The 25,911-nt window shown below is 38.2% G+C and overlaps 2 protein-coding genes and 1 long non-coding RNA gene across 4 annotated transcripts; all 3 read right to left on the minus strand.

Annotated features, from left to right (window-relative positions):
* Positions 1 to 715: 715 nt before the first annotated feature.
* LOC139721135 (uncharacterized) lies at positions 716 to 1,153 on the minus strand. Its single transcript, XM_071632465.1, has one exon. It carries the CDS (start codon positions 1,151 to 1,153, stop codon positions 716 to 718), a length of 438 nt encoding a protein of 145 aa, XP_071488566.1.
* Positions 1,154 to 6,757: 5,604 nt separating this feature from the next.
* On the minus strand, positions 6,758 to 14,471 carry LOC139721178 (uncharacterized). 2 transcript variants are annotated; one of them, XM_071632505.1, is made up of 4 exons: positions 14,352 to 14,471; positions 9,652 to 9,932; positions 8,797 to 8,928; positions 6,758 to 7,633 (listed from the first exon to the last, which is right to left on the minus strand). In XM_071632505.1, exons 1-4 carry the CDS (start codon positions 14,356 to 14,358, stop codon positions 7,487 to 7,489), a joined length of 567 nt encoding a protein of 188 aa, XP_071488606.1. In that variant the 5' UTR covers positions 14,359 to 14,471; the 3' UTR covers positions 6,758 to 7,486. The 2 variants fall into 2 exon arrangements, with proteins under 2 accessions (XP_071488606.1, XP_071488605.1); XM_071632504.1 differs by lacking the exon at positions 14,352 to 14,471 and adding an exon at positions 13,026 to 13,269.
* Positions 14,472 to 23,807: 9,336 nt separating this feature from the next.
* On the minus strand, positions 23,808 to 25,595 carry LOC139721179 (uncharacterized). The gene is made up of 3 exons (XR_011710216.1): positions 25,520 to 25,595; positions 24,846 to 24,977; positions 23,808 to 23,928 (listed from the first exon to the last, which is right to left on the minus strand). It is a non-coding gene; the product is annotated as an uncharacterized lncRNA (long non-coding RNA).
* Positions 25,596 to 25,911: the final 316 nt, after the last annotated feature.

Genomic DNA, 25,911 nt, shown 5'->3' on the forward strand with positions numbered 1-25,911 from the left:
AAATATTTGACTCATTAAAGAAAAGGACTTTTAACGTTTTTTATTGTTTTTTTTTTTCGGGACACCAAATTTTTCTCTCGGGCCACCAAAAATTTGAAATTTAGGATTTTGGTGGCCCCATCGGGCCACCAAACAAAAAAGTTAGTGTCGAGCCATGCTTATAACACAAGTCAGTAATGTAATGTTCAGAACAATATTGTATTCTTTATCTGGTATGTTTGTTGTTTGCCATTTTATTCTCTGTTGTCATGTTTGATCATGTATATTGTACATAATAATCTATCTTTTCATTTTTGAAGCGCCATGAGCACTGAAAGGTGGACCTGAGCGCTATACAAGTAGCCACTATCATCATTAATAGGTCGAGGGAGTGTGTACTAAAAATAAAATCTATTTATTATAGGCACGTAATTAGTATAGGTGTTCCCATCCAATTTCGCACTGTTGTCATTCCATTTGATAGAAGGTTCATTCTCTCTCTCTCTCTCTAGTCACGTACCATACAAATATGCAGGTGTGGTTCGGATGAGAGAACGCCATTGTCTGCGGTCAGCGGCAGCTCTGGTAGCCTCTGTAATGCTTGCTCCAGTCACCTGCTTGATGTTATCAAGTCAGCTTGCTGCAGGTCTTCCTCTTTTACGTTTTCACTCAACCATTAATTCCCTGGATGATTGTTTTCTGAAGGCAGTGATGTCTGGTAGCATGGCCAAATTAATTATGTCAATTTTCTGGCCACAATATAAGCCCGTAGTTTCTTTTCCACTCCAAGCTCCTCTAGCACCCATGTATTTGTTCTTCTTTCTTTCCATGGTATCCTCAGTATCCTACGATAGCACCACATCTCAAACGAATCCAGTCTCTTCTTGTCTGCTAACCTCATTGTCCAGGATTCTGAGCCATATGATGCCAGGGCAAAGGCTGTAGATCTTAGTAGCCGGACCTTGAGGGAGGAAGGGAGTTTACTTTTCCAAAGCTTTGTCATACTCTGTACCACATTCCGGGCCATTGCTAGTCTTCGTTTAATCTCCTGTGAGCAGTCCCCTTTTGTGTCTATGATGGAGCCCAGGAACTCGAAGCTTTCCACCTCTTCAATGACATCACCATCTAGAGAAAAGACACCATCTGCAAAACTCCGTTCTCCATCTACAACCATGATCTTATTCAGCATTACCCCCGGCCCTCTCTTCACTTGCTATTTTCACTGCTCTGAGTAGATCCACCAATTCTCTTCTGTTGTTGCAAACCAGGGTGGTGTCATCTGCATACCTGAGATTTGTTTCCCGTTGGCCACCTATTGTCACTCCACCAAGGAAATCTCCCAGGGCATCTCTCATAATCCATTCAGCATAGATGCTGAAAAGCTGGGGCGATAGTATGCATCCCTGTCTGACACCTCTACCAATCTTGAACCATCCTGAGTCACCTCTGCTTGTTCGTACTGTAGACTCTTGATCTTCATACAGCTTGCTGATGAGCTTCACTATATGGCTAGGAAAACCCATTTCTCTCTTAGTGTTTCATAATTTTGCATGACAGACACAATCAAAGGCTTTACTGTAATCAATAAAGCACAGGTAGAGTGGTAAAGAGTGTCCTCGGCAATTCTCAATGATGTTTCTGATGTTGATGATATGGTCTCTCGTGCCTCTTCCTGCTCTAAAACCAGCCTGCTCTTCAGCTATCTCATTTTCCGTCTGCAGTTTCATTCTGTTGTTGATGATCTTGAGTAGTATTTTGCTGGCATGGTTTATCAAGCTAATGGTGCGGTGGTTTGAGCATGCACTCCTTTACATTTCCTTTTTTAGGTATCGGGATATTAAGACCGCTCTTCCCCAGTCCTCGGGCCATTCCACATTCTTCCAGATTCTGTCACAGAGTTTCCACAATGATGTTTATGCCTTCCTCACCAGAGGCTTTCCATAACTCGCCTGGGATATCATCCCATCCTGGTGATTTCCCATATATTCCTAATTTCTCTCATTGCTTGGCGCACTTCCTCCAATAACGGGGGTGGTTCTAACTCTTGTTCCCCCTAGGTTGCTGTTGGTGGAGTCCACTTGGGTCTTCTGCTCGTAAAGCTCATCGCAGTACTCTGCCCATCTGTTCTTTATGTCTTTGCTGTCTGTTAGGGTGGTACCATATCTATCATTGATGACATCTGACCTTGCTGATGGTTTTTGAGTAACTTCTTTGACCAGAGCATACACCCTCTTAGAATCACTCCCTGCTCTCTCCATCTTATGACATTTTCTCTCAACGAAAGCACGCTGATCAGCTCTAACTGCTTTTGACACTTCTTTGTGTTGTCTTCGCCACTCAGCCATATCCCCTCTCTTCCTATAGCATCCTGTCTCTTGTCAGCAAGTTCTAATGTTGTTCTAGATAACCATGGTTGCTTCTTCTTCTTCTTCTTTGGGATGATCTCCTTAGCTGTGCTTAACACTGCGTCTTTCATTCCTTCCCATAGTTCATTGGGAGACAGCTCTTCGTCATCAATCTGAAGAAGTGCCTGAAATCTATTGCTCACACTAACAGTGTACTGTTCCGGTATGTTGTCTACATCAAACCTTAATGGTGGTGTCTCTTTCTTCTTTGCTTTGAGCTTTAGTTTCAGCTGTGCAACCAGAAGCTGGTGGTCACTCCCACAGTCTGCACCCGGTCTTGTCCGAACACTGAGCAATGAAGAGCGTCATCTTCTTTTAACGAGGATATAGTCAATCTGGTTTTTTACATTGTCCCCGGGGCTCTTCCACGTCCAGAGTCTTCGGGGGTGCTGCTGGAAGAAAGTGTTTCCAACAATCAGATCATTAGCTTGGCAGAAATCTTCCAAACTATCTCCACGTTCATTTCTTCCTCCCAATCCATATTTTCCGATGATCTTAGACTTGGTCTCTGATTTGCCAATTTTTGCATTCCAATCTCCCATTATCACAAGAACATCTTTGTTTGGAATCTTGTCAAGAGTATCTTGGAGCTGACCATAAAAGTCTTCCATGGTTTCATCAGATGCAGTAGATGTTGGTGCATAGACCTGGATGATTGAGATGTTCATTCAATTTAGCAGAAACCCTCGTTATCGCACAGTCTGTCTTTCAAAATTGCAACTTGAGCGTTCAATTTAGCATTTCGATCAATGAAATTTGCACATGTGGCTTTCGAATTTGTAGAAAGGGTACTCAAATTGGCAGGTACTCTATACGTTCTTTCAAATTCACCATCCCCGGCCGAAATGGGTATTTGAGTCATTCAATTTTGCGAATGAGTTTAATGGGCAGACAAATTCCAAACATTCGTTCAAATTCACGTCATGTTACGTCTGTTTTGAAAAGGTGAGAACATTTAAACACGTGTAATTCAATGTGACTTTTTGTTTCATCCACACACTGTTAAGAAGTAAAAGTATCATATTTTTACCCTATATAGCTCGAGTTGGTTGTTCTGTAACGCCCCTTTTCTTTCATACAGGCCTACATGTATACCATGCAGTACTACAGATTAACTTCATCTTCTTCTTCATTTTTCTTCTTCTTCAGTCATGACAGCACAAGTTAGAATACAGACGTATATCTCAAGAAGACAGAGAAAATATTATAGAAACATTTTAGGATCATAACCATGACTAGCTTCCTAGAGTTGGTCGACACACTCGGGATAAAGCGTTCAAAGACCATAAAAAAGTTGTGGCCACATGCACTATCTTTGGACTGGGAGACTCTCGAGAACATTGGAAAAAAAAACGGTTGCCAAAATCTCTCAAATGAATACGAAAATATGAAATGTTATGATGCTTACAAAACAATAACTATGATGAAAGAAAATAAAGAAAGAACAAAGCATGAACATGTCTGCTAAATTGACTGCAGAACATGTTAAATTGGATGCCCAAAAAAACTAATTTGACTGAACAAGTGCAGCATATACGTGATCACGTGACTATATCATTCTAAATTGAATGAACAAATAATGAAATGGTGCTTGTCTTATGAATTTCAGTCAAAGAAGTGTTGATTAGAATGACGTTAGAGGTAATTTGAACGTTCCGAAATTAAATTTGAATGAAAAGATTATAAAATTGAATTACCGAACCTGTCATCTAGGTTAAATTTTGCAGTCAAAAAGGGGCCTTTACTACAATGTAAATTCAATGCAGCAATAAGGAATTGGATTGAAAGAAGTGCGAAATTGACTGGGAGAACCTATACTAGAATTATCATCATGACGAATCCATCTTATGAACATTACTTATCACTGAAAAAAAAAAATCTTGAAATATTTCTAAGTCGGTAACAAATGACATGACATTGGGTTTACGATTGATTTCATTTAATCGTCTCTTGAATACATTTGATCATATATATATATATATATAAATTATTAGTTCGTTATATTACTTGACTGATGAAGATCACAATACATGTAAACACAAGTTAGGCATCACTGCCTGATAATTGATAGTATTGCTTACATATGACTGAAATGAGAACAAGACTTATATAATGTAACAAAGCAAAGCATAGTCAACACAACAAAACAATACACAAGATAAATCTTGAGAAGCATCATGCAGCGGATGTGCAGGCAGCAGAATTATGATAAATATAACGTTGTAGCATTGATAATGAATATAACACATGAATGGAAATTGAAGGAGTGAAAAGCGCATGTAGCAAGAGAAATTTGGTGGGAATTAAGGAAAATTTGAAGTGAGAAAGGAAGGGGAAATGTGAGAAAAATGGGCAGACATTACATGATTGGAAAGACATGAAAGTACAATCAGTGAACTTTGCACACCACATTAAAAAAACAGTAACTTTATAATGAATCATACCACCTGATTTTACCACTTTAGCCAGCGATATAGGCCTGTGCGAAAAGATTCCACTCTCGTACTATGACCTTGCCATTCCTTTTTGTAAAAGTTTTACAATAACCAAATATTACATGACACTTACTCATAAAGCATTTGCTGCTGTGTCCACAAACAGACAAAAATAGGTGTAATAATTATGTGTGGAGCTATAAACCAGAACGGAAAATAGATTTTGTATATTGTTTCATCAGTTCTGATATAAGTCTATAACAAGATACTGAAATAGTATGAAAGAAGGTGAGGAGAGAAATAGAGAAAATGGAAAAAATCTATGGAGAGCAAGCAGGGGCCTGTCTTATAAAGACTTGTGATAGAACTCAATCGCAATTTTTTTGAGAGCTTCAATGCAAGTTGCGATTGATTTGGGGACTTGTGATTGATTTGAAGGCTTTATAAGACGGGGCCCAGGAGAAGTTAAGGTGCATTTCGACATTACCACCATTATAAACCAAGAGAATGATGTGTATGTCAGTTGTCAATGATTGGTGCGTATAGATGCATAGTGAGGGAATGAATAACTTCTTGTAAAAAGTAGGGAAAATGGAACAAGGAAAGAATGACAAACATTTACATATGAATATAGTATGTATAATATCATATATATTATATGACTCACGAAGGTAAAATTACAGCAAAGTAGGTTGTTGTTTTTTTTCAAATGAAAATGAGAACTAAACAAATTATACAAAAACGTATAAGTATAATCAATATAATTGGTGTATAAACGTAGCATAAAAAATAGAACGCGAAATTCAATAAAAGTGACCCATCCAAATACACGCGTCCACGGATAGAGTATAAAAGGAGATCATTTCCATACAGTACGTTGCCGATATCCTGTAATGCACTCCTTTGTTCAGAAGTGCACATCCCTCCACACGTTAAAAAAGAAAGACTTGATGATTTAACCTGATTTCAGCGGAAGGAATTAGTGAATGATAATATATACATAATCCATACACGTAAGACTGCAGGTGCAGGGCGCCTGCGAAAAGCAGTTTTGTGCAGCTGAATTATAGGTCAGCCTCACAGAATAATAAAGGATGTACTTATTTCAAAAAAAAAATGAATAAATGGAAAAACAATAAGACACCCTGCCGTGAGTAAACAGAAATGATTGTGAATCTTAAAAACACTGTTATGGAATAAAACTGTTATCTCTATTTTTTTTTTTGTACCACGTAGAGTGGACATGAATGTGTAAATTTAGAAAACAACTAATGGGTGCACGTCATGAATCCGATATCCACGAGTCATGAACTTAACAGTTATTAAACCCACGAGCCCAACACTAGACATTATAAGGCCCATGAGTCCGACACTGGAGGCAAACCAAGGGGGGGGGGGGGAGGGGTCAGGTTGCAGGTCTGAAAACCTGTGGCACCATGTATCATTAATATCATTATGGCAATTCAGAAGTGATTTGATGAAATTCCATTCCCTGTTGTCATTGGTACAACAATGCTCTATAGCTTCTACGATTAAAAAAAAAATGATACGATCACTTTTTATTTTACTCTTTGTTTTTCGGATACACAAAGGCTCTCTAAACCAACTGATTCATAATTCACTATCTAGCCCTGGTTGTAAAAAGAGTATTAGTGCAGATCCTTCTGAACCTGTAAAACGCTTTTAAAGATTTTTTTTTTTTTTGATTACTTGTGTTGACATACTGACATAGTTGGATTTCCTTGTGTCATTGATTCCTTGTATCAATGTGCAACTTTTTAACATTCGTCTTAAACTATCTTATAGTGCCTGAGCTCTCTGCTCATCCGATCATCTACTTGATGAACTTCGTTGCGATATATAGTGACTGGATAATTCATACATACGAATGATAATGACTAACCAGTGCATGTTGTAGAGGTCATAGTTACCTTATAATTGAAGAGATAATTTCGTTCTTTATCAAAAGTTAGTCAGTTTCGTAGATCGATTTTTTTTTCTTCAGAATATACATAATGCAACAAGTTTGGTTTGAAACTATGTATACATTTTTTATACTTTGTTTATTAGCCCTAAAAATTTCATCGTGCAGTCAATATGCTTTCACTTTTCTAGTATAATTACAGAGCACTTGACTAACCGCTTTCAGAAAGCAGGGGTAATAATTACTACCGTTAACATCCTATGTCAGTATCAAGTTGATCGAAATTGTAATCTTCATGAAAAATGAATATTTGTTGAATACCCTTTACATTTTCTTTATATTGTTGTCCACACATGACGTCATATAACCTCTGTAGTCTCCTCATTCAGCGGTACCAACAGGAAAACTTTAACAATTCATAACCTTTGCATTGATTGTCCGATTTTCCTCAAACTTTCACTGATGTGTTCTACTAATGTTGCTGCTTTCACCCAATCCACATTTCTCTTTGGGTTTTGGTTTCCTTTAATTGACATAATAATTCTTAATCACTGCCGCATGGCAGCTTTTCATAGCTCCAGTTTCTTACTCAGCACTAGCTGGACTGTCCGGCATCATTGCTACAACTTGAAATCGCTTATTTAAAAAAAAAAAGGGGGAGGGGGAGGTGGGCTTTAGGCTGAGAGTAGGCTTGGGCCAGGTTGTACACGTTTTCGAGAAACCCACCGAGCTCAAGGAGAACACTAATAACTGAGAGCTACGAATCGTAGCACAAGGGAGGCCCCAATCAGAACGAGGCCCACGACGACGCCGCAAGTAGATAACGACCTCGACGTGCTCGCAGCCCTCCGCGCTCCTTCTGTGTCGCCTGCCATGTGCAAACGCCTAGCCTGTGGAATTCAACAAATCCAGCGATTAGGGAAAGGAAATGATGTATACCACCATATCAACAACAACAAAGAGGCAATGCGATGATTAGAGTGATGATGATGTAGGAAATATTTCCAACTGGAACTACCTCATTATGTTTATCATTGCTATATACAAACAGTTGGACACTTTCCCTTGCGAAAAAAAAATATTTAATTTTAATATACATTAGCATAATGAATAATTGTGTTTGCACGGTGTTCGTGTGTTAATACCTGTATTAACACACGAGTCATGGAATAACCATGTTATGCAGGCAATCGTGGTGAGTTGAATTTCTCACAGAACGTCATTGCATACTCGAAGAAAATTGTTTAAACTGTCAGTATTGGAAAGACATATCATTCGCACATAATGTGCTATTCTTTATAACTTCTTTAGGCCCTGCCTCTTTTATACTTGTATACTTTGTATATTGTGCATCACCTTTTGTTCAATGACAATGTAGTGATTGAACTGGATCAATTTTTCGCACATCCCATAGGCATAATTGAGTTGGATGTTGATGAATAATGTCATAATGTATGTAATAAAAATTGCTCAAACCTAAACATGACCGACAAGGAATGACATATGAGTTTAATAATAAAAAAAGAACACCAGATATCTAAAGAATTAAAAATAGAAAGAAAGAATGTCAACAAAGTCACGTGTAAGCATATGAATTGAAAATATTTGTTTCTTTCACATTCCCCCGACAAAATAAAGCGTAATATTTTCAGAGTATTTTGAAGTTTGCTGCAATAAAGAAGGATCAAAAGACCATTCATTCTGTAATTTCATGCATATAAGATACAGACTCTGCGATGAACTAATGCAAAAAGAAAGAGATAGAGAGAGAGAGAAGAGCGAGACAAGGAAATTAAAAAAACAACAACATAAGAGAACAACCAAAATAAAATCATGAGAGTATGATAATATTCTCTGTTTTTCCGTTTAATACTCTAAATGCTGCGCATAGCAGGAATTTATTCCAGTCGCCCACCCTTCTGGCAGGTTTAACGCTTCGATAAATTTACTCAGATTTATCTTTCGACAAAATAAGACGTACAGTTGATCTTAGAGAACGTCCTTTCTAATACAGACATCAGACCTATTACAAAAAGAGAGAAACAAATCTCACCTCCTGTGACTTCACAATAGCTATCAAACCGAACACGAAGCAGCAGCAGAGGGTAACAAATATGGCGCACTGTAAGTTATCATCTGGCATCGGCTGCACTTGCCGTATGATAGTCACCCCTTGTGGTGCGGTCTGATGGAAACGTAAAACAAGCAAAAACAAACAGGTCAGTGAGGAAGATCACATGTCGACAAAAAACATCCCACCTTTTTAATTTTCACTGAGAATGTGTAATCAAAAATTGAGTGCAGGTTATAGTCGATGTCTAATTTTAAGGAATTGTAACACAACCCCAAAACAAAGCAAAACAAAGCAAAGCAAAAGATGAACGCTACTAATACGAAAACGCTCGAATCTAACAGTGTGAAGATGATTTCACACTGTGGTGTGGTTTTCACAGAGTGGTCACATAGTAATGCTTTATTTCACATTGTGATGATATTTTACACTGTGTTCACAATGTGTTCACACTGTGGTTCTCACACTGTGGGACACTGTGTTCTTGCCAGCAGGGAATATGGACTAAGCTCCGTTTAATGATTTGGAGATGTGAAGTAATGATGAGAAGCTTCAAAGGGATAAATTCTTGAGTCTTACATAAGTTCAGGTGAACATGAAAACAATATCGATATAAATCATATCAATATAAAAATATCAATGTAAAAATTTTAATGAGTTTGGTGATTTAGTATATATTAGGCAGCTGAAAAAAAAAAGTATGTATGATTTTGTTATGACCACGATGAACCAATTGTTCATAAGAAATGTATAATGTAGCAATATCTGAACTAATATGAGTGCTTCATTTATTGTTGCTGTCGGAAATTCAAGAAACACACGATGTAGCATGCTTACAACAACAGTATTCATCCCTGGTTGAACATTCATATGGGGATAGCTTGTTTGAACTGTATATTGCCCATGCACAGTGCTCGCTCCGACCGGAGCGGTGCCTGGTGCCAAAGGTACACTGGAGTAGGGAGCAGGTGGGTACGGGACTGGGTTGGTCGACCCCGGAGGATATGGCAGCTGGCTCTGCTGTGGATACGGTGCGGGCGGCTGAACGGTCGTGGATGTTGCAGGGATGGTAGCCACGCCATGCGCACCACTGGTTGCTTGCTCATAGGATGGAGGGGCTGAAATCACAGCAGTATAATTGAAAGTGGGACGGAAAATAAGGTGAGAAAGTTTACATAAAAGCATGATGAAAACTAATGACCAATAAAATTGTCTGTAAAAAGAACACATGTCATTTACAAATTACTCTTTTGTAGTCAGCTTTCTTTCTTTATACAATACATGCTGTTTCTTTCTCTATGGGCTGTGATGTCATCTCTATTGATTTGGCCTACAACGCAGAACACATTCAAGATGTAACTTTATCTAAGACCTATGCGTCTTTCTGGTCTGAAAGTAAAGAAGCTCCTATGTTATAATGTGTCACTGGTAAAGGTACAAATGTGCGAAGTTAAACTTTTTTTTTCTGAGAGCGTATACAAAATCACAAATATAGGAACAACAAGTGTTACTGGCTCTCCTTTTTTTCATATACTACAGCCTGCCACACACACTGACAGTGATCCACCGCTCATTATTTGAATTGTCATGTTGAGTGCACTGGTATACGATTTCGTACGAGGTGTCTACAGATGGGGCGCTCTATTCAACGAGGCGAAGACGGATATTTTAAGCTCCTCATGGTTCATCAAATGCGATTTTTTCCCCCTTTGCACTAGTATAGAGGCCGTTCACTGTTCATCTCATACAATTTACACCTCAGACGTCAACAGATGTGATTTACGCCGGTCTTTACAGAAACGGCAACCATTTTCCCCCTTTTTTCACGAGAGGAAAATCGTTGTACAGGCGTACGAGGAAGAGATCGATTGTTGACACGTCTTTATGTGAGTATGCCGACATACCCAAAGCAAAGAGCGTTGTAGCATATTTATATGCACATGTTTTCAGGGTATTGTTGACATTATTGCCCCCCCCCCCCCCCCCCTCTGCGGGGTTCAACTCCAAGCTATTCTCTGATGAGCTTGTTTCGAGAATTGTAGCGTGCCAAGAGTTGACACGGTTGAGATCCCCACAGCAATCAAACTTCGCGAATAAATCTTCTTATGGAAAAAAAAATCTCTCGTGGTGAACAGAAATTAGTCTATCTTGAATAGGACCATGCATCTGACAAGTATGTAACTTTCTAAATGTTACTTCAGTTCACCCAGTGTCTTGTTCTTCCCTATTATCCGAGGAACAATGAGCTGGATCTTTTTAAAGACCACTCAGAATTGCTATTACCACCTGCACTTACCCACAACAGTAGTCGATTATGTTCCTTTTGTATAAAAATGTTTCTGACAAGTTTTTGACGTACCAATAAATGGTATGGCATATAATTGTGTCGATATAATTGTTCAGCTCAGGTGTTACATGAAGATGATGTTACAGTTGGAATATGTCTGAGGTGGGACTAAACAGCTTGCAGAAGACTTAAGAAAAATGTTTATAAATATCATATGATTCATATTTTGATGAAGTATAGTGATTATGTACAGACCAACAGGCATGTACAGAGGTCAACATACATTTAATTGGACGGGTCATTTAAATGAATTATCTGTGCTTTTCACATTTTCAGGAAGTCTCATAAACCAAAACTTCTTCTCTAGTGCATCTTTGGAAGAAGCGAGTAACTTTATTGATAAATGTTGTTTCAGAATGTCACAACTAAATTCATACAATTGCAGACATCGAATGTACACTTGTAGTCTTCTCACACTTGTAGTCATCTCAGCGTCTTCATAAGATTTCCTTCATATTTGAACTTGAATTTGCTTTTTTTGTTTTGGTTTTTTTGTTTGTTTGTTTTTTGTAAGACAAGACAAAACGGCTGGATAACCCATATTCAACTACTGGTCTTTCACGGGTACCAGTTGTACACTTGTACTTTATTGTGTGTATTTGGGGCAATGGACCACTGTATAGCGTTGATAAGCGTCTGCACTTTGCGATGAATGAATGAAGTGTGCGTGGGTTTTCTCTGGTTGTCCCTGATAAAAGCCAGTTACTTGAATGCAATATTGTGTTGTACTCTGAGAAAATTAACTTTTCAAGTTTTCCAGGCTTTACACATCAGTTTCATGCATGCAGATTTCTTTTTGTTTCTGCTTATTTATTCACTTCTTCTAAATATTCCCAACACAAGAGTAATGGACAGGTGTCAAAATCAAAGAGTGCTATGGGACTGAGCCGTGAGTCGTAAATTACGAATTGATGATCTGTGTCCAAGCCGCGGTTGCAGACCAATATCATTAATTGAACGCAAAAACAGTGATACACACGCATGATCGATATATTTGTTACCCACGCCGATGAAAATCGGCAGGGGGTTGTTTCAATATATATTTTACTTTGCAGCTCCTTCCGATCTTCACGATAATTCCTTGCTTTGGAAGCTGTGTCAACTTAACAAAACATATACCAGCATAAAGTAGTAATATTCAGATGAGACATCGCTTGGCGTTAGCCTGGTTTTGGTAGCTTTTCAATACATTGCACGAGAAGATACTGAGAAATATGATTCTAATCATAAATCAAGCAGGCATTGTCAATGAGGCACTTCCGTTTCGGCAGTCTCCATAACGTGGCAAAGAGACAATGCCTTGTCTATGCAAACATTCCCATTGTCTCAAATTTCCTCCGGCTTACGTTAGTTAGTGTTCACCATTTGCTAATAATTGAGCTGTTATTTTCGCGTACAGATATTTTCGCGAATGAGTTGGTTACGGACATTTTCGCGAGATATTGATTTCGCGATTAATGACACTGAGGTAAAACAAGGTTATCGTATAAGAGCACTGATGTCTGTCACCTCGAGATATTTTCGGGTGTTGTTTAATTCGCGATTCATCAGTGATTGGCGAAATTCGCGAAAAGTATACCCTCGCGAAAATAACAGCTTATAGGAATATACAGCGAAGTTTGTTTTGTGTATGGATGGAGAAGCAGTAGTCAGTGCGCTGTCCAACACAGTTGAATTTAGATGCTAGTACCACCGCCTCTCTTCATTTTGTTGTGAAATGAGCAACGTGCTGATAAAAGTTATTATAGTCAATAACAAATCTCACATGATAGTATGTGTATAACTCTAAGAATTTGAGAGAAGTCGTGATAATTCTTACTCACAATAACGAACTAGGTGTAAGAGGTTTTATCGAAGAGCTTACCTGACATGTTTGACAGAGAAACTGTCGATACCTCTCTGACAGAGTGTACAGTACACCAGAATTTAAAAGTTTTTGTACAGCGCAACAGTTCCTGTTTCTCTGCTCTTGGTGGTGTTTGCGCTAAAGCAGGAAGTCGACATGAACTTCACGTTTAGTAATACGTTTCATGCAATGAAACCAGACCCGGAGCATATTGCACATTAAAGATTAATACCAACGGGTTTTCCCGACCTTTGAATGCGTTCGCTCATCCATCAGCAGACGTATTTGCACAATATTCGAGTGATCATTGAGAAGTCTTTGTATTAGTGAGAGAGGGAAAGAGAAACCTGGTATTAGGGCTAGATTTTTGTTTGTTAGTGCGTGCGTGTGCGCGTGTGCGTGTGTCAAACCGCACACAATCGTTTTCAGGTATTTTTATTATTCTATTGAAGTGTCTGCAGGCAGTTGTTAGCTTTATCTGTTTCACAATTTCTAAACTGGAAGGTAATCAAGAGTTATAGAATTAAGACTTAATTGTTAATTGAGAGCAGTATACAACAAGAGAAAAGTATATTTCACCTTCGATATTTTCCGCTGACATTTTACCTAGGAGGATTTTATCATTGTCATTTTCCTCAGTTTTTACCTGTGACAATTTTAACCTCCGAGACTTATCATATATATATATATATATATATATATATATATATATATACCTAAGACGTTCATACATATCATGTACGCCTAACATTTTCCTCGACATTTTCACAATTTACATTTTTACCCCAAACCGATTTTTCATATTATACACTTATTACATTAAAACCTCATAAGACAGTCATAATCTGATTTGTGTGTGTGTGTGTGTTGTGGTGTGTAGTAACGTAAACATTAAACATGACACTTCCAGCCCCATTTTCCTTAAGAATTGTGTTGTAACTGTCTTTTTCCTGTATTATTATGTTAGCATTATCAATACGTTTTATATGTCATGTTATACGAAGATATACTGGACAATCAGCTCTAATGCTGTGGTGAGAAGACAGTTCGATGCCTATTCAAAATATCATGCCCAAAACTTTCGCTTGACTGACATTTGTAATCATTTTATCACAGCGATATACAACTGCAATTTGCTGCAGTAAAAGCCTGTTAAACTTGACCTAATGTTGTCAGTGTGCCACCGCAATTAGTTCAGAGCAATTTCGATTTCAGTAACGGTCTCTTTATTTTGATGTACACAGAGTCCTTTGACTTTACCAGTATAAACGTTCTAAATGGAATAATCTTTATTCTCTTCCTAAAACAGAAGTCAGGTATTTAAGTGAAAACTGTGATCCTTACCTGACATGGTTGCCAAAAACCGTCGATACCTTTCTTACAGAGTAGACAATGCAATCAAGAAGTCATCGCGCAGAGCAAATAGCTGCTTTTTGATTTGGGTGCCTGAGCTGAAGCAAGAACCGTCGGAAACATGTAACTTAATTAATAAGTGGTGCTTTAAAAAAAAAAGGGGGGGGGGCATGCCCCAATGCCCAAATGTTGAAATACAGGTCTGCTAAACTTTGAACGTCGTATTTGCTCGTCCACAAGCAGTATGTTGAATGACGTCAAACATTTTTGTTTTTCCGCTGGGTGTGTGCGTTTGTGCGTCTGTGTATGAGTAAGATGAACTGAAATGTGTGTGTGTGTGTGTGTGTGTGTGTGTGTGTGTGTGTGTGTGTGGATTTGCCCTTTTAGAGGGAAAGCCAGTATGAGAACAAAGTGTTGAATCTTCAAATTTGTCTAACCATCGGTTTGTTTGCTAGTTTCCATTCTTGAAAATATTCGCCTTCTTGGGGCTGCTTTGTGTTGATAAGAAGGGACGTACATTCATCTCTGTATCACGCATATTACGTATAATGTAGATTTTTACAACCCATATTCCAACATATCAGCTGCTTTACCAGTATTTAACATCAATTTCAAAATCGAAATTAGTATATCGTCTTAGAAAATAATAGAACATTTTATTATGTACCAAGTGTTACTCTTCTCAACGATTATAAAACTCACAAAAAGTAAGGCTTATGTTATTCCATATCGTCCCATTTACAAATTGACGAGTCTTTTACAAATATGAATTCGATAAAGGTATTTTATTGAGGCATTCGTGTCTCACACTCACAAGACTGAAATCGTAAAAGAGACAATAAGATTACGAAACAAGTATTCATACAAAAGAAACACGTAAAATACAGACATTATTAAACGAGGTCTTACGACAGAACATGTTGGCCTATTACAGACTGGGCAAGCAGTAAGCATTACGTCATCATAACAAAAACACAGGTGACAATGGTTCGGTATTCACTCTCTCCCCCTCTTTCAACACCTCTCTCACACGACCTTTCGCTCTTTGTCTCTTTCACACGCTCTTTCTCTCATGTTCTTCCATATACACACCACTACGCTCACATGCATATTGGTACATTATCAGTCCTGGTGATTTCCTACTCTCGTTACACACCAGTTTGCAAGTAATCACGCACGTAGGGCCTACACAGTCATGATTATCAAAGCCTTACTGGTCAATGAGATTCTTCTCCGGAGATATGCACAATGTACCTATTGAATTATATCGCATTTAACTAATTACAGGGAATTATAATGTGCACTTAGTATTTCTGTACAAAAAAAAAAAAAGGTTAAAAAACAGCAAAACATACTCCAAACAATGTATTGGTATAGTTGGGTATAGATAAACAGAGGAATAGGGAAAGAGGGCCATTGGAGAGAGAGGGAGATAGAGACAAAGCTGGGTAAGCGGAAGAAACGGAGGAGAGGATTAAAAAGAAGGAAGGAGGAAGAAGGTGTAAGACAACAAAGCGCCGAGTGAGCGGGATATATGCGAGAACCAAGGGAGGTCAAGTGAGAAAGTGAAATGGAAACATCGACTGCAGCAAGTATTACGCAGTGCTGCATGGCACGTGACACCTATACATTGTGTATCATTATAAACAACTTATCCAACATTCACAATAACATGTAAAATTAACACTTTCATAAGTGTAAGCCACAAACTCTACACACATTATACCACTTTATGCAAAAGATATCATCAATGTGGTATGAATAAGAAGGAATAAGAGAGATCAAGTTAATGAACTTAAAAGTTGATCAAAGCAACATGAAACTCATCTGAATACAACATACATCATTATGTTGGGTAAGCTAATATATTCTTCTTTTCGTAAAGTGAATGCGCGCAGTTTAAATGTGATTAACATTGCGTTTAAAAATACAGCCAGACTGTCAATTAACAAACACTGTTCTAACTGACATTATGAATTGTGATATCAAAAAGCCGGGTAAACGGAAGGAACGTGGGGAAGATAACAAAAAAGGAAAGGAGAGGGAAGGTATATAATGACAAAAAATCCGAGTGAGCCGACTATGTGAGGAGGGGAAATATAATTATTGATTGTAACATATATGCAATGGCATATAAAAACGGGGTCTTCCCACGAGACCAACACCCACGAGTCATGCGGTCCACGAGACCAACGTCAAAAACAGATCCATGAGTCATACAGCCCACGAGTTTTACGGCTCACAAGTCATACAGTCACATGAGTTCGACATTACGCAGAAAAGGCTCATGAGACAGACACTACGCCAAGAACGCCCATGAGACCGACACTAATACGCAATAAAGGTTTACGAGACCTCGTACACAAAAGAGGCTCACGAGACCGACACTGGTTAGTAAAAAACAAGCAAACAAACAAACAAACAAACGAAACACGAAACCGACACTAGGCAAGGAAGGCTCCCGAGACCAACACTAGGCAAAGAAAGCCCACGAGACCGACACTAGACAAAGAAGGCCTACTAGGCAAAGAAGGCCCACGAGACCGACACTATATGCAAAGAAGGCTCACGAGTCCGACAGGATGAACAGTGCCATCTGCATGTCAATTACAACTATGTATCTTTACAGGGTGTTCCATGAAGGGGAAAATTACATACAGGCGGGTGTAATTTCGTCACGCTATTGAGCGAGAGATAATAACTAATTGAAGGGCACCATCTACATGTCAACGACATCAATTAGGAATTTTTACACGTGTGACTTTTAGGAGACAGTTCTGTCACGCTACGGGGAGCGACATTGTTACCATTTAAAAAAAAAAATAAAATTGTACCCTTCTTGCGACCTCAACCCCCCCCCCCCCAACAAAAACAAACAAGCAATACACAATATGAATAAAAGAGGACACGAAGAACGATGCATCGTTTCATTTTAGATCTTTCATGATGCCACAGTGCTAATTTTGATAGGCTTACCCAATTTCTAGTCAGAAGATGGACGGAATGTACATTTTCCCCTTTTCTCTCTTGCTTCACTAGTTAAGTAGGCCTTACTGGATATCCTACCCGCTAAGACGTTATAGAGTTCAATTTGTAATTTTCTCTGTAACTAGAATGTATGACATTCAAAGGATGAGACGTTTTGTATCGCAGCGATTCACCTCGATTTGTGGCTTGTGTTTGTAAAATTATTCTCCTCAAAACGGTACATTTTTCATGAAATAGAATAGCTGTTTTCATAAATGCATCTTCTTATTGCGAATCCTTAACGCTACCTTAAAATACGATGACGTTGTTTTCTGTGAGTTTATACTAAATCAACACCTTCGCAGATGACGCCCCCTCCAGATCATGTGAAGCAGGTGTGCACTATACAGCATTGACGATTTTGTGAAATATTTCCTTGTAAACTTCACTTCACAGCTGAATATTTTTCTAGTTTGTTGATCTGAATGTCCACGTCGTTTTATTTTTTCCCCGAATAAGTGAATTAATTGCGGAAAGGGAAACGACGGTGTTCTAGCATATTTTTAAATTAATGTGGAAAGACCTGATGCACACTTTTGCTGAATTTTGTTTTTTGTTTTTTCACAAACACTCACACACGTAAACACAATTTAAAATCTTGAACATTTCAGGGGGTGAGTGTGGGCAACTGTCGGGTAGCACCCTAGCAACTCTCCTTTTCCATCTCTCAGATCTTCCTTATGCCATTATCTGGGCACCCTATACAATTAATTTGTCTACAGGTGGCGCTGTTAAACCTGTCGGTCCAGAGCGGCCTTCAAAGGCTCTGTGTCAGTCTTGTGGGCCTTCTTTGCCTAATGTCTGTCTCGTGAACCTTATAAGCGTAATGTCGGTCTCGTGGGCTTTGTTTGCAGAGTGTCGGTTTCGTGAGCCTTTGGTGCGTAGTGTCGAACTCATGGGCTATATAACTCGTGGGCTTATTTTACTTGATGTCGAACTCGTGGGCTGTATAACTACAGTGGGCTGTATGACTTGTGAGCTGTATGACTCGTGGGCTGTATGACTTGTGAGCTGTATGACTCATGGGCTGTATGACTCGTGGGTGTCGGTCTCGTAACGTGCATCCAAATGATCAGCGCTGTAGAGGTCAAAATATTGGCAGTTTCTTTCAAAGTTGATCATGACACCATTGCATGAAATCCTATCATTTCTTCCTCACAAACTTAAGCATACAAGGAGTCAATGAAGTGAAACACTTACCTTTCAAATTTCAAATTCATTCATTCTCTCCATCTCTACATCAATAACATATGTGACCGTGCACCTCAAAACGAACATAAAGTCGCACACACTGATTATGCGTGAGGACTGAAAATATAAAGTAAAGTGGGTCAACCTGGCCGAACTTGACTTTTTCGTATTTTCCGAAAGAGCGGGTCTTCTTTTACAGAGTGCTAAAATTTGGTATCATAAAACGGGCAGGAAAGTGTGTGTTTTAGCAGTTTATCTCGAACATTTTCGGTAGAATAGTGTGATTAGCTGTGTCTTTAGAATCCCTTTTTCATTTCTGAAAAACCTTGTCCACACTCTTCACTTTCACCTCTAATAACTTTTTTTAAAGGATAGTGCTACTGCTTTGAAAGTTGGCATTTATTATGGACAGAATGTGTTCAATGAGGCATGCTAAATTTCAGTTTAATCTGATAATCTCTTCATTGTTGTTACTCTGGTGGTTTACTTCCTGTTATTTTGTCCCATTCATCGCACAGCCAGCACGGTTTGGTACAGATTAAGCGCTTGAATAGACACTGTACTTCAGAGCCTCTTTTCTCAGTTCACACTTTTCCTGACTTTGTGCTTTCTTTCCAATATTTAGATAGGTTAGGAGAGTCCATTTGATTTGAGTTATACATCATTTTAAAGCTTAAAGTTTACTCTTTCAGAATAATATAGTCTTACCTAACAATTCATGTCTGGCGACTTTTTGTTTGTTTTGAGGTGCAGGGTCACATATAAGCACAATGTGAGTGAAAAAAAAGAAATATCAATATAGAGTAACTTTATATGTATATATATATATATATATATATATATATATATATATATATATATATATATTATATAATGTATATATATATTGAAGAAGTGACAGTCAGGTGATAAACATATATTGGAGGATGGAAAATGGAAACTCATTAAAAGCAAAGCGTGTAGATCGTGTGTCCAAACAGTTACAGTAAACAAGATATATTATATACAAGAACGAAACAAAAATACATGGTCATCAAAACCAATAGGCCTACATATCGCTTAATCAACTGACCAAATTTAACATACATGTGTAGTTATACATTCAAGGATATATAGTCAAACCTGTCTATAGCGGCCGCCCAAGGGAAGCAAGAAAAGTGGCCGCTATAGACAGGTTGGTGGCCATTTTGAATTTCAATACTTGCAATTTATATATAATAGCAGAAAATACCGCATGTCATTCTTATAAATAACAAGCAGATAAGTTTGCATGTGCAGCTATAATGGAGATTTTTGTTGCACAACTCACCTCATTTCTTTCTTTTTTCTTTGTCAGTCGTGTCTGTGTGATTGTGACTGAGCTAGGACTCGGTAGAATTCATGCAATGAACGTAACAGACATCGTATTCATGTCTAATTTAACGGCTCAGCTAGTTTTTTGGCCGCTATCAGCAAGTAGATATTCACCAAGGGATACAAAACGAATGGCCGCTATATAAAGGGTCCATAATACAGCAATATCAGTGGCCGCTGTAAGCAGGTGGCCGCTAAGACAGGTTTGACTGTATATCATTTTTTGATGGAAACTCACATCAGTACCTGGCAGTGTACCATGTGTACAATGGGACTAAATGCAGACCCTCCAGAAACCTTGGTCATCGTCACTTTGAATCAGACTCTAGGGAATTAGCTACAAGATTCGTAATGGTAGATTAAGCGGGGTCATGCCAGTAGATCGACACCCACAAGTCATAGAGATCATGAGTTCGACACTAGGTAAAAACAGCCCACGAGCCAAACAGATTCAACACGTTGGCCTTGTTAGCTTCAACTTCAACTTCAACTTCAACTTTATTTTCATTTCCATTAAATGATAAATTATGTACAATGCATAAACATAACATATTTGTAACATTAAAAAAAAAACGTACATGTGATCACGAGTAACAACATAAATTCATTTTCAAGTTATATACATATGCAAAATACAAGGATTGGAATGGGAATAGAGGGTCCCACTAAAAGGCAAAGCTTGTATAAGATATGGGACCCTCGGAAAATACACACCGCAAAAACATCTGTGTTAGATTTAACACCATGGGTGTTAAATCTAACACCGATCAAGTGTCAATAGATTACCACACCCGGCCCACAGGTGTAGAAAGTATGTTGTGATGGTGTCGAAAAGTGTTCACTTGGCACTACGTGGTGTTAATTTGACTAGCTGGTGATATTTTGACACTGCGCTGGTGTTAATTCAACAATGACACCGCATGGTGTTGATTTGATATTGCTGGTGTTAATGTCAATGGTATAACACCCGTCCAGCTTCAATACGAGACCATGCTCTGCTCAGAGCAACTGGTGTTACTATGTTGTAAATGTGTTCATACCCTATTTTTCAAAAATCAAGTACTTTATCGGAAAATTCTTGATCTTCTTGTTGCAATTCAAAATCAACAAGAAGAATAATAACTAAGAAACTATTCAAAATACAATTTTATAAATGTATTTTTAAATGACACCCGTTGGTGTTAATCTAACACCATAACTGAGTACCGGAAATTTGACACAGCTTTGAGTTTCGATTTAACACCGGACTTTTTGTAGTGCTGCATAAGAGAACAAATAATGACTTATTGAAACTACAAACATTATATGAAACAAATCAAAGAAACCAATGTCAACTGACTTGAAATCAACTTAGGAAGAAAAAAAGAAAAAAGAGGAAAACGAAGAAACATTGGAAAAAATGAAACGACAACAAGCGCCATCGTGGACACAAGCAGACTTGATTTCATGATGTAAGTGTAATGATAGGACGCCCCCTGGATTGATATTGCGAAGTCTTATCATTACAATACATCATGAAATCCAGTCTGCTTGTGTCCACGATTGCTGAGTGTCTATGACTCGGGAGCTGTATAACTCATGGGCTGTAAGACTTGTGATCTGTATGATTCGTGGGCTGGTTGACAACTGAATACATCAAATAAACTTTATTGAATAAGCTGAGACCTGAAGCATTTTAAGAGAATTTAAAAAGAACTTTGATTAAGTTGCGCATAATGACACAAGCAACTAATGGTACAAGTTCCAATCAATATAGTCCTACTCCAGGATTTTTGTATCATGCAGATCTGCTTTGTAATTTGCATAAGTGCTCATTTTGATACTTATACGGTGTATACCTAATCGAGTGTACCTTCAATTTGGAAATGATAGCTAGTGTCATTTGCTTCTCCTGAAGTAACACCTCCATAATTAATAAGTGATTCACTAGTATAATATGTCACAGCCGTCGCAGCAATGTAACTCCTATAAAATGCTTTTGTGCCCTCAGAACGTAAATGAAACTATATACATGTACGTTTTCAGTTTTTCGTTTTAGTTACCACTAATTTTCATCTTGCAGTCAACCGATGAGTACTTAAGATCATTTGCAATCCTCCTTTCTGTAGAAGAAAACAAAATAAAAATTACTTGAAATGAATTGAAGTGAATTGTAACTTTATTGACATATTTCATTATCACTGCTTTTCATAGCTCCAATTTGATATTCTACACTGGCTATAGACGATGCCATACTTTTTAGTGTTGTCGGACCTTAAAATTTACTTATTAAAGGAAAAAATGAGCTTAGAATAGATTTGGGCCAAGTTGTATATTCAGGTTAAATCAGGAGTTGTCCAAGAGCCCGTGGTGTTCACAGAGAACATTAGTATAACAGGTTCGGTGTACTAATGTCAGCGGTAAAAAATGTCAGGGGTCGGTAAAAATGTCAGAGGTAAAAATGTCAGAAGTAAAAATGTCAAAGGTAAAAATGTCAGAGGTTTAAATGTCAGAAGTAGAAATGTCAGAGGTCAGAGTCGACGGCCAATATGTTGATAGTGTTCAACAACCATGACAATGGGTTGCTCGAGTATCTTGTCTGGCTTTATTCATGCTTTCGCAGATCAGTTTCCAGTCAGTAGTCGGCGATTATAGTGGGCGACCGGTTTTCGCTTATGTGTGACCATACAGCTAGTTGTATTTTGATAGCACTTTTTATGAGAGCTAATAATATAATTCATTAAATGATTTTAATGATTCAGATAGGGTGATCGATCCACAGGTCACGACCTATAAAGAAGTATGATGGATGGCAAATAATGCATTTAGTCTATAATCTATGATTTAATTGTGCTTCCGCTTATCAAACGCCTTCCATAAATCCCTAAAACATTCTAGCATGTGTTGTTCGTAAGTAATTTGAATCTTACTGTCTAATAGTTGGACCTATGCCAGATCGGGACGATGATTTTTTTTTCCGGAACCGCTTTAGTGAAAAGCATATTCGGGGTTTGCAAAAAGTGATCGGGTCTATTATTCATTATTTGTAGTATTTTGAAATGCTAGGCAAGATACAAATAGGTCGATAGTTGCTAATTTCATGAGGGTCACCTTTTTGAGAACAGGGGTGACTTCTGCAATTTTGCCACCCTTATACATGACACGTGCAACAAAACCTTTTCCGCGTGTTTTCTCACGCATGTATTTTTTTTTTCGTTTTAATGGCAATAATAACGTACATCATTTGACATTTAGGTCACGGTTTATTCACTCCTATCTCATAATAACCCGATGGATATGTTTCGGATATACCAGAAAGAGGCCAGGTGAGGCGATACGCATTCTACCTAAGTGAGGAAAACGAGGGAAATATTTTGTAGAATATGTACGTCCTGGTCGAGAAGGAATGCAGTTTTTATTCTGGACATTTTTTTTTTTGTCCATGCTCCATTTGCAATAGTTTAGAGATGTTGTGGGGGGGGGGGGGTGGGTGGGTGATTTGGTCCTTTCCATTAAAACGCAAAGGGTATCCGCGAGAAAAAAAAAATGCAGGAAAGTGTAGGGGAGACCAGGGAGAAATGGGGCCCTTTTGCATCATCATGAAAGATTTCTTGTAACTTTTAAAATACTTTGTCAAGCTCTAGGTCATGATCATAATTATGTATAGATTCTGAAGTTTATAGTAGAGTATTTAGTGATACCCCTATATATATTAGACATTTTGACATTTTTACTTCTGACATTTTTACCTCTGACATTTTACCTCCGACATTTTCACCTTTGACATTTTTAACTCTGACATTTTTACCACTGACATTTTTACTTCTGACGTTTTTACTTCTGACATTTTTTACTTGGCACCGTATAACAATGCAGCTACGTATCGATATACGAGGATTGTGATGCCGGCTACAATTGCAACTAAGCCCACAACGACGCCACACGTAGTACACACCTTAGACGTCCTAACAGCCTTCTTCGCTCCTTCTGTGTCGCCTTCCCTGTGCAAACGCCTTGCCTGTGGAGTTCAACAAATCCAGCGATTTACGGGAGGGGATGATAGGTTAGGGAATAAAAGACACTGTGAACAAATAAAGTAGTGACCTTGAAACGATTGAAATGATGATGATGTATGGAGGATGAGGAGGAAATATTTGTAGTGGAAATTACTTTGTGTCCGTCATAGCTAACCCTTTGGAAATTTTCTCTTGAAAAGGGGAGACACCCATGATACTGTAGGGTGTATTCGCGTGTTCTCGAATATGTATTTATCTGTATAATATCAGTTCTTGCATTCATGGAATAATGAAGTCTTGCAAGCTGTCGCAGTAACTGAACGTTTTGATTTTCCATGGCATATAGGAAGAAAAATGTTTCAATTTGGTCAATATGATATTTAATGGGAAATACATTTAATATTTACACGTATATACATACACTCTAAATCTTGGAGGCTTACTTCTGTACTTCTTTAAACTTTAATACATTGTATCGTGTAACGCCTTTTACTTATTGGAAATAAACGTGAACTTATAGTAACTGAACTTGAATAATTTCTTACACATCTCACAGGAGTAGTTGATTTGCTTGTTGGCGCATAATACTGTTGCAATACAATTTTCTCAATTCCAACACGTCTGGCAGGAAATAAAAAGGCACAACGAGAGCTGATAAATTGCAGCAAATACAGAAGAACAAACTAAATGAAATATTAGCGAGCGTATTTCCCCCTTCTTCTTTTTGGTTTATCTCTCAAAATGGGATGCATAATGTACAGGCATTCACTCCAGGTTCTGGCACTACTACTAAAAGCTTTGATACATTCACTCAGATTTATCTTTTGGCATATAATAAGAAAGACTTATAGTTGAACAGACTTATGGAAGTTCTTTCTGATATAGACATAAAATCATTAAAATAACGCCATAATCTCACCTCCCGAGACTTCACAATAGCTAACAATCCAAACACGAAGCAGCAGCAAAAGGTGACAGTTATGGCGCACTGTAAGTTATCATCTGGCATCGGCTTCACTCGCCGTATAAGAGTCACCCCTTGTGATGTGGTCTGATAAATGAAAAAAAAATAGAAAAATGAAAAGCAATAAAGAAAATACAGTAAGGAAGATCACATGTAGATAAGGCGTAAAAAAACAACGTACCTTTTATAATTAAAAATTGTGTGTTTCATAAATTGAGCTCAGGTTTTGAGAGATGTCGACATTAAAAGGATATGTAACACAATCCCCCTACCCCCTCCCCAGGAAAAAAGAAAAAAGAAAAATATAAGCTAAATGCTATACGTACTTTGCATCAAAGAACTATAGTTCCGTTCAACACGATTAGAGACGTGAAGTGAGAACGAAAAGTTTCTGAGGAATTAATTGATGAGTCTTTCATGACTTCACTTAAACATGTAACCGATGAATGTTACCATATCTAATTGTTTGCTGATCAAGTACATGAGTTGATCGAAAGAAAAAGGGATATGTATTTTTGTGTTTGACCGCATTTGAACGATTGGCTTCTTGCTCATGAGAAATGCACGATGTATCAGTACCGACACTCTCAATTTCAGGGCTGTGTTGCTGCGTGAAGTAACACGCTTACAATAACGGCATCCGTCCCTGGTGGAATATGCATATTCTCATGGCTCGTTGGAACTGTGTATTGCACATGAGCGGTGCTTGTTCCGACAGGACCTTGGCTTGGTGTCAAAGGCATGGTGGGGTCTGGAGCAGATGGGTACGGGGCTAGTTTCTCCGACCCCGAAGGATATGGTAACTGGCCATGTTGTTGATATGGTGGGGGAGGCTGAACAGTCGAAGATGTTGCAGGGATGGTAGCCACATCACCATCAATCACTTGATCATAGGATGGCGGGGCTGAATAGGCCGAAGCATAGAAAGCTGGAGAGGAATAACATGAGGAAATTACACAACTATGTTGTAAAGATTGATGAGCAATACTCATTTCTGTGAAAAATGATAATAATGATAAAA

Source organism: Diadema antillarum, unplaced genomic scaffold (genome assembly GCF_040938485.1).
Source record: "Diadema antillarum isolate AM-2024a unplaced genomic scaffold, OU_Dant_1.0 scf00000139, whole genome shotgun sequence".
NCBI lineage: Eukaryota > Metazoa > Echinodermata > Echinoidea > Diadematoida > Diadematidae > Diadema > Diadema antillarum.